The sequence below is a fragment of the Orycteropus afer genome, unplaced genomic scaffold, assembly GCF_000298275.1.
Source record: "Orycteropus afer afer isolate SDZICR_OR568_19922 unplaced genomic scaffold, OryAfe1.0 scaffold00047, whole genome shotgun sequence".
Classification (NCBI taxonomy): Eukaryota; Metazoa; Chordata; class Mammalia; order Tubulidentata; family Orycteropodidae; genus Orycteropus; species Orycteropus afer.
This window is the reverse complement of record NW_006921634.1, coordinates 6205648-6215602: the sequence shown is the minus strand read 5'-3', so window position 1 is coordinate 6215602 and position 9955 is coordinate 6205648. Positions and strand designations below refer to the sequence as shown.

Genomic DNA, 9955 nt, shown 5'->3' with positions numbered 1-9955 from the left:
AGCGACCCCTCCTTGGGTTTCCAAGGCAGTATCACTATGGAAGTAGATTGCCCCATCTTCCTTCCGAGGAGTGGCTGGTGGGTTTGAACCGCCAACATATGTGTAATAGTCTACAAAAGGAGAGGAGGGAAAAATGTTTGAAGAAATAATGGCTGATAACTTGCCAAAATAAAAATCTACAAACTGAATAAAGATTAATGAACCATATGTAAAATAAAGACAAAGAGATTCAAATATAGACCCTCCATAACTGATGAAAGAGAAAGACAAACAGAAAATATTGGAACCAGAAAAAGAAAATTATTCATCATACATGGGTGTATCAACCTCATTAACAGTTCCATTTTAAACATTGGAACCCAGAAGACAGTGAGATGACATACTCAAAGAATTGGGAAGAAAAGTAAAAGTCAATCAAGAATGCTATATACTGAAAAACTATTCCTCAAAATATGAAAGGCACAATAAAGACATTTGTGATAGACATAGACTGACAGAACTTTTTGTTAGCAGACCTTGCCTTAAAAGGAATCCTAGCTACCATTATGGAACATATTGATGAGAGATTTCATAGATGAATCCTGATCAAAAGGTGAAAAATATGAACAGAATTTCAAATTCTTATGGACTCCAGACTTTCTGGAGCCATAGAGGCTAGGTGAACCCCAGAAATTATTGTCCTGGGATAATATTTAAATCTTAAAATAGATATATCCCCTGAAGTCTCTAAACCCAAATAATAGTATGACTTAACCAGTCAAGAATGTCTTCCTTGAGCACTGTGGTCTTTCAAGATCTGTCTACATGGGAACAAACCAACAACAGCAACTTGAAAAAGTAGACAGAAAAGTTAGGGGGCAGTGAGTTTATGGGGGAGGACCAACTCAGAAAAGGAGGGTGAGAATGGTGGCACAACTTGAAGGATGTAATCAATGTCACTGAATTGTACATGTAGAAACTTTTGAATTGGTATATGTTTTGTTGTGTATAGTCTTAACAACAACAACAACAAAATAAGCTAAAAATTGTTTAAAAGGAATCCTAAAGAAATTCTTCAGCATGAAAGGAAATGACACCAGACAGTAATTTCAATCCACAGGAAGAAAGAAAAATAATAGAAAATGGGAAATATGTGAATTAATACAAAGACTCTATAAATGTATTTTTCTTCTGTTCTCTTAACTTCCTTAAAAGTCATAAGATAGTATAAAGCATTGATTGTAACGCCATATTGTTAGAGATGGAGGGATAGATAGATGCAATGTATATGCCAGTAATAGCACAAAGGAGAGAAAGAGAATGGGCTCCATTGGAGCAATGTGTCTATATTTTATCAGAGTTAGCAAAAATATAAACTATATTGTCATGAGTTAGTATGTGTATCTCTGGTAGCATAGTGGCTAAGGCACTTGACTGCTAACCAGAAGGCTGGCGGTTCAAACCCACTAGCCACTCCTCAGAAGGAAGATGGGGCAATCTACTTCCGTAGTGATAATGCCTCAGAAACCCAAGGAGGGGTCGCTATGAGTCGGATCCGACTCCACCGCACATAACAACAACAACAACAGACCTACTAATAAGAAAATAACTCACAAATACATAGATTAAAAAAATAAAAAGCAACAACAGATTCTAGGCGAAAAGAAGGGCAGTGTTTGCACAGGGAGACAGCTCAGGGGCAGCGGTGGGTGGGAGGGAAGAATACAGGGGAGAGGTAATTACAAGGAGGAAGTGGGAAGAGAAATGTTACATTGTGGGGAATTGCAGTCAATGTCATGAAACAAAATGTGTATGGGAAATGAATTTGCTCTGTAAACTTCCACCCAAATCACAATAAAAATTTTAAAAGAAGAAGAAGAAAACAACAGAGTACACTCACAAAATGTTTTTAATGCAAAAGACAGTAAAATAGGACCAGAGGAACAAAACTGGCAGAAGGTACAGGCATACCTCGTTTTAATGCACTTTGCTTTACTGTGCTTTGCAGATACTGTGTTTTTTACAAATTGAAGGTCTGTGGCAACACTGTGTCAAGCACCATTTTTCCAACAGCATGTGCTCACTTTGTGACTCTGTCTCACATTTTGGTAATTCTCACAATATTTCTAACTTTTTCATAATGCTATTGCACACTTAATAGATGACAGTATAGTGTAAACATAACTTTTATATCCTCTGAGAAATAAAAAAAATGCATGTGACTCGCTTTATTGCAATATTTGCTTTACTGCAGTGGTCTGGAAGTATCCCTGTATATAAGAAACAAATAGCAAAATGACAAATAATTGCATTAAAGAATTACATTAAATATGAATGGTCTAAACATCCCAATCAAAGTGCATAGATTATAAAATTGCATCAAAAAACAAAATCCAAAAATATGCTATCTATATTTTAGATAAAAAGACAAATAGGTTGAAAATGAATGAATGCAAATAGTAGCCGTAAGAGAGTTGGAGAACTATATTAATAACAGACAATGATGGATATGTTACAATGAAAAAAGTGTCAGTGATCAGGATCACATAACAATTATAAATGTATTAATATCTAAAAAAAATAAATAAATAGCCACAAAATACATATACCAAAACCTGGTAGTTGAAAGGAGAAACAATTCCACAATGATAGTTGGAAAGTTCAATACCCCATTCTCAATAATTGACAGAACAATTAGACAGAAAATCAACAAGGATATGGAAGACTTAACTTAAAAAAATGATGAAGATCAGAGCAGAAATCAATGAAATATAAAACAGAAAAATGACATAAAATAGAAGAAACCAGAAATTGGCTCTTTGAGAAGACCAATAAAATTGAGAAACCTTTATTTATACTGACCAAGAAAGACAGAGAGCACAAATTACCAAAATCAGGATTGAAAGAAGAGACATCCCTGCTGATGTAATTAAAAAAAAAAAGAAAGAAAAGAATCATAAGGAAAAATTATAGGCAAATTTATGCCACATTGTTAGACAACTTAGACGAAGGTGAGAAATTCCTAGAAAGACACAAATTGCTAAAACAATGATCATAAATTAGAATAGACCTTTAATAAGAAATGGAATTAGTAATTTAGAATTCTCCCTTAAAGAATAACCAAGACACTGATGGTTTCATTTACATATTCTTTTAAATATTAAAAGAAGAAATAATGCCAATCCTTTAGAAAATCTTTTCAGAAAATGGAGGACAGAATACTTTCTAATTCATCCTATAATGCAAGTATTACCTTGACACCAAAGCCAGATAAAGACATTACAAGAAAACTACAGACCAATATTTTTTATGAACATAGACAAAATATTAGCAAACTGAATATAACAATATATTTTTTAATAATTATATTCCATAATTAAATGAGATCTACCTCATGATTGCAAGATTGGCTTAACATGTAAACATCAATTAATGTAATATATCATCTTAATAGAATAAAGGACCAGTAGATGCAGACAAGCATTTAAGAAAATCCAGGACCTATTAAAGTAAAGAAAGAGTTCTGTTAGGAGCAGTGCCTAAGGCATTTGATTGCTCACCAGAAGGCTGGTAATTCAAACCTACCAGCCACTCTGCAATAGGAAGATGGGGCAATCTACTTCTGTAAAGATTTACAGCCTCGCAAACCCAATGGGGTCACTATGAGTTGGAATCAACTCAATGGCAGTGAGATTAAAGTAAAAACTCTTAACAAATTGGAAATAGAAGAGAACTTCCTCAACCTGATAGAGATGGTGTCTATGAAAAACCCACAGCTAACATCATGCTTAATGGCATATTTATTCTTGTGCTATACTCTTGACATATTTAGGAAAGTGTACATCTATCTACTGCATCTACACTCCTGATATAACAAACATTTGAATCCCAAACTTTTTAATGTGCCAGGGGCTTCCGTGAACTAGGTATGACAAAGTCTCTTCAATATACGGATAAAGATTTGGTCTTTTAATCAGTTTTTTTTTTTTTAACAGCTTTACTAAAATATAATTTATGTACTATTGAATTCACCTATTTGAACTTACAATTCAAAAGTTTTCAGTAAATCAATAGAGATTATACTGCACAATCCAGTTTTAGAACATTTCTATCACCTTCCCCAAAAAGTTCTCTGGTGCCTGTTGGCAGTTAACTCCCACTTGAACCCCTGATTCTACACAACCACTGATCTGTTTTCTATCTCTATAAATGTTTCTTTTCTGGACATTTCATTTTAATGAACTCATACATTAAATGGTCTTTTGCATCTGGCTTATTTTACTTAGCATAACATTTTTGAAGTTCATCCATGTTGTAGCGTGTATCAGTAGCTCGTTCTCTCTTATTGCTAAACGTATTCCATTGTATGGATATACCACATTTATTTATCCATTCACCAGTTGACAGACATTTGGATTGTTTCCATTGTTTAACTATTAAGAGTAATGCTGCAGTGAATATTCACATACATGTCCTTGTGTGTACATATGTTTTCATTTATCTTGGGTAGATATATAGGAATAGAATTGCTGAATTGTATGGCAAGTTTTTGTTTAATTTTTTGGAAATTACCAAACAATTTTCCACAGTGGCTGTACCATTTACATTTCCACCAGCAATGTAGCAGATACCAGTTTCTCTACATCCTGGTCAGAATGCAGTGCTATAACCATCCTTTTCGATTATAGTCATCCTAACTCACTGCCATCGAGTCAATCCCAACTCACAGCAACCCTTCCTTGGGTTTCCAAGGTGATATCTCTACTGAGTAGATTGCCCAGTCTTCCTTCCAAGGAGTGCATAGTGGGAGTGTTATGATATATTTTGTGATTTTAATTTGCATTTCTCTGATGATTAATAACGTTGAACATCTTTTCATAACCGTATTAATCATTTTTACATTTTCTTTGTTGAAATGTCTATTCAAATCTTTTGCCCACTTTTAAATTAGCTGTCTTCTTAATATTGAATCACAAGAGTACTTTGTGTAATAATAGATAAAGGTTTTTTATCAGATATATGATTTGCAAATATTTTCTTTTGATCAGTGGATTTTCTGTTTTCTTTTGAAGTGCAAAAGTTTTTAATTTTGATGAAGCCCAAAGTATTAATTTTTTCTTTTATGTGCTTTTGATTTTATATCTAAAACCTTTTTGCCTATCCCAAGATCATCAAGATTTTCTCTTATTATTTTCTGGAATATTTATAGTTTTAACTCTTACATTTATACCTATGATCCATGTGAATTGATTTTTCTATATGATGTGAGGTAACAATCTAAATTCATTATTTTTGCAGGAAGATATAAAGTTATTGAAAAAATTATCTTTTCACCATTGAATTATTTTGTCACCTTTATAAAAAAATCAATGATTATAAATGTAAGGATTTATTTCAGGGCTCTCAACTCTGTTCCACTGATCTACATGCTTGAAATTACAACAATGCCACACTGTCTTGATTATTGTAGATTTATAATAAGTTTTGAAACTGAGAAATGTAAGACCTCTCAATTTGTTCTTCATTAAAAAAAATTGGATATTCTAGGTTCTTGGAATTTCTATATAAATTTAGAATCAGTTTGTCAATTTCTAAAAAAAAAAAAAAAATCCCACTGGGATTTTGATAGGGATTGCATCAAGATAATATCAATTGGGGGAAATTTTCCATCTGCATATTAATCATGAGCTACCATCTTGACTATATGGAATCTTTCAACCCATGAACATGGAATTTAACCCCCCTTTAATTACTCTCAGCAATGTTTTATAATTTTTGGTACATAAAATTTGCTTTTTTGGGGAGGTTAATTTTGCGTTTCTCACACATGGAGCTGAGTAAGAGTAAGTAAGAGTAAGTAACTGAGTAAGAGTCAAAGCACCGGCAACTTTTTTTTTTCTGAACATTTTATTGTGGCTTGGGTCAAAGTTTATAGAGAAAATTAGTTTTCCATTCAACAATTTTCACATTTTGTTTTGTGACATTAGTTGCACTCTCCCTAAGTTAACAGTACTTTTCTCACTTCCTCCCTGGGTTTCCTGTTCTCATTTTTCCATCTTTCCTGTCCCTTCCAGCCTTCTGAACTTCTGGTGTGTGTGTGTGTGTGAGGCTGCCGTTTTGGTCTCATGTGGTTGATTTGTCTGAGGAGCAAGTTCCTCATGGCTGTTTTTGTTGACTGTATAGCCCTATTGTTGGGCTGACACAGAGAGTTGTGCTTAGTTCCAGGTTTGATGAGTGTCTAAGGGCCGTGGTCCCAGGGGTTCTACCAGTCTGTTTTTTGTCATCAGTCATCAGTGACAGGCGTAGTTGTGGGTGAGCCTGCTTCAGTGTAAGCTGATCTGTCTTCGGTGCTATTCTTTGTGAAAAGTGGAAACAAAGGAGAGAAGGAAATAGTATGAAAAAAGAAGAAGAGGAAGGCATGGGGCAACAGAGGGTGATAGAAAGACAAGGAGACAGAAGACAAGTGAACTTTTACAAACACTGTTCTCTTAGAATTCCTTTTATAGTAACTGACAATCATCCTACTTATGAAATAGAGACAAGACTCCAACAATATAGGTCCGATATTTACCTTCTGAATCCTTGTTGTAGAAAACACCATGTGGATGCAAAGAGTAAGGTCGGGAAGCAAAGTTCTTTAAATGAATGACAATCACATCACCCACTTCAGCCCTCAAGATGGGGCCCAGGAATCCAAGCCAGGAAGGTTTAGGGATCTCCGTAGAATAAGTCCCATCTGTGTAGTGTCTATAAATGGCCTTTTTGTAAATACCACCTACCCTGTTGGGCCCTCTTTCGAGAAATAAGGTTGCGAGTCTAAAAATAAGAGGGAAAATATTTTATAATCAATGTTAGATGAGAAATCCTAATAGCTTACAGTAACAGTTCATAAAGTTCTTTCATGTATGGTATCTCATTTGGTCTTCACCATTACCCCGAAACCTCTGTAGGACTGATAGGATTATCCTTAATTTACCATGGCTTTGAACGCTTCTGTATGTATGTATGTATGCATGTATGTACGTATGCATGTATGTATATATAAGAATCATCTGGGCATCTTGTTAAACTACAGATTCTGATTCAGTATATCAAGGATAGAAATGCAAATTATCAGCAGAAGGTCCAACTGGAATGAATTGGTGTGAAGCCCTGCAATTTACTAATGTGGAAAGTGAGCCACAGAGAGTTAGGCAACAAGCCAAAAGTCACAAATAGTATTCACCACCAAACTAAAAAAAAAAAACAAAACCGTGCTCTAAAGTCACATTACTTGTTTATCTCTTTGTATTTGACATGCCCTCTTCATTTTTCATTTAATAAACACTTTTATGTAGTTACTTCATTCCCAGTACTTTAGTAGGAGCTGTGGAGGAATATAAAAGAGATTGTGATCTAAAAATGGAAAATGTCTCTTTAACAAATAGTGCTGGCAAAATTGGATGTCCACTTGCAGAAAAATGAAACAAGACCCATACCTCACCCCATACACAAAAATGAACTCAAGTTAGATCAAAGACTTAAATGTAAAACCAAAAACTATCAAGCTCATCAAAGATAAAATAGGGGCAAATCTAGTTTATGGCATAAATAGATTATCAAGCATAACCCATAATCCACAGGCAGCAGAAGAGAAACTAGATGAATGGGACCTTTTAAAAATGAAATTCTTATGTACATCTAAAGACTTCTCCAAAAGGGTAAAAAGAGAACCTACAGACTGGAAAAAATTATTTGGCTATGACATATGACAAGGGACTTATCTTCAAAATTATAGAACACTTGAACACCTCAACACTAAAAAGACAAAAAACCTAATTCAAAAATGAGCAAAGGACGTGAACAGACACTTGAACATGAGGAAATGCTCACAGTCATTAGAGGGATCTAATGCCATAAGCTAGAGACCATTCCCAAGGCTTCATTGTTGTTGTTGTTGTTATGTGCCATCGAGTCAGCCCTGACTCATAGCGACCCCTCCTTGGGTTGCCAAGGCAGTATCACTACGGAAGTAGATTGCCCAGTCTTCCTTCCGAGGAGTGGCTGGTGGGTTTGAACCGCCAGCCTTCTGGTTAGCAGTCAAGTGCCTTAGGCACTATGCTACCAGAGCTCCTAAGGCTTCATTAGAGGGATCCAAATCAAAACAATACCATAGAAAAAACAGCAAAATTCAACAAGACAAAAAATAACAAATGCTGGCAAGATTGTGGAGAGACTGGAACATCTATATACTGCTTATGGGACTGCAAAATGGTACAATCATTGTGGAAAATGGTAGGATGTTCCCTTAAAAAACTGAAAATAGAAATACCATTTGATCCAGCAGTTCCATTACTAGGAATATACCTGTAGTAGTTTGGTTTGAGTGTCAACTTGGCTGGGCCTGGTTGAGTGGCTGGGCAGCTGGTGGTAGTTATTCCTCATGATGAGACTGGCAATCAGCTCCATGGTGGGATCTACCACAAGCAGTTGAATAGCTGCCTTGGTAATGTGGTCTGCTTCCTGTATTTAAGGAGAAGCCTTGGGAGTGGTCTCTAGCCTATGGCATGCTTGGACCTTGCATGTAGCCGTGTCATTGCTCAGCAGCCTGCTATGCTCTGCCGACCTTGAGACTTACAATGGACTTAAATTAATGGCCTGCCGTGTGGCTTGGTAACATCGGGACTGTGCCTTTTTACTTGTCAACCTTGGGGCTTCTCAGCCTCAGCAGCCAGCAGCTGTCTGAGTGAAGAAATGGCTGTAGCTCCAGTGGGCTGAGAGCAGGAGGCAAAACTGGATCTCAAGGTTGAGGGGCTTTCACCCAGCCCCTAGAGCCTGGCACTTTTAACTTGGACTTAAACCTCATATGTGGTAGTTAAGATTGTGTGTCAATTTGACTGGGTCTAGTTTTGAGTGGCTGTGCAGCTGGATGTAGTTATTCCCCATGATGAGACTGGTAATCAGCTCCATGGTAGAACCTGCTGTGAGCAGCTGAGTAGCTGCCTTAGGGATGTGGTCTGCTTCCAATGTGTCAGAAGGTTTGAGAAGGGTCTCTGAGCTTTTTGGCTTGCTTGGATTCTGCATCTAGCCAAGTCTTCATTCAGTAGTCTGCCATGTTGCCCAATCTTGGACTTGAACTAGTTTTTGGACTTGAACTAGTGGCCTGCCATGTTCCTTAATAACCTTAGGACTGTGCTATTTCACTTGTTGAACCTGGGTTTGTCAGCCTCAGCAGCCAACAGCTGCCTAAATTTAGAGACACCTCTAGCTCCAGTGGACCAGGAACAAGAGGCAGCGCTGAAGCCCAAGGCTGAGGGATCTTCATCTAGCCCCTAGAGCTAGCACATTGAACTCAGACTTCTAGCCTCCTAAACTGTAAGAGAATAAATCTTGTTTGTTAAATCCACCCACTTATGGTATTCATGTTAGAGCAGCACTAGAGAACAAAAACACCATATAAAGAAAAATACAATTAAATGCCAACTAAATATAATAGTTCAGAGAAGGGAAAGATTGCTGTTTATTGAAGAGGCTAAAAAAAATACTCATGAAGAACATAGGGATTAAGAAGAAACAGGATTGAGTAACAAAAGGGAAAAGGTAGAACACACTAAGCAGGCGTATGGCATGAATACCAAGGAGGAAAACATACATACAGTATGAGGGAGAACAAGTCTGGCTGACAGGTCTGGGAATGTGAAGAGCATGTCAGAACCAGGAGTAGACTATTTTATAGGAAACTTAAAATTTATAGAAAACTTCAACACCTCAGCAACAAAAAGACAAACAATCTAATTTAAAAATGTGCAAAGGACACGAACAGACACTTCACCAAAGTCATTGAGGTGCCCAAAAAATACATGGAGAGATGGTCACAATCCTTAGCCATTGTTGTTGTTGTTGTTGTTATGTGTCGTCGAGTCGGCCCTGACTCATAGCGACCCCTCCTTGGGTTTCCGAGATAGTATCACTACAGAAGTAGGATTGCCCAACCTTC

At 36.5% G+C, this 9955-nt stretch overlaps 1 protein-coding gene across 1 annotated transcript in view; it reads right to left on the bottom strand.

Annotated features, from left to right (window-relative positions):
- HEPHL1 (hephaestin like 1) overlaps window positions 1-9955 on the bottom strand; it is a 141273-nt gene that overhangs the window by 100776 nt on the left and 30542 nt on the right. Inside the window, exon 2 of the mRNA XM_007938097.1 lies at window positions 6551-6795. Coding sequence (XP_007936288.1) covers window positions 6551-6795 — 245 coding nt within the window. The remainder of the gene's footprint in view (window positions 1-6550; window positions 6796-9955) is intronic.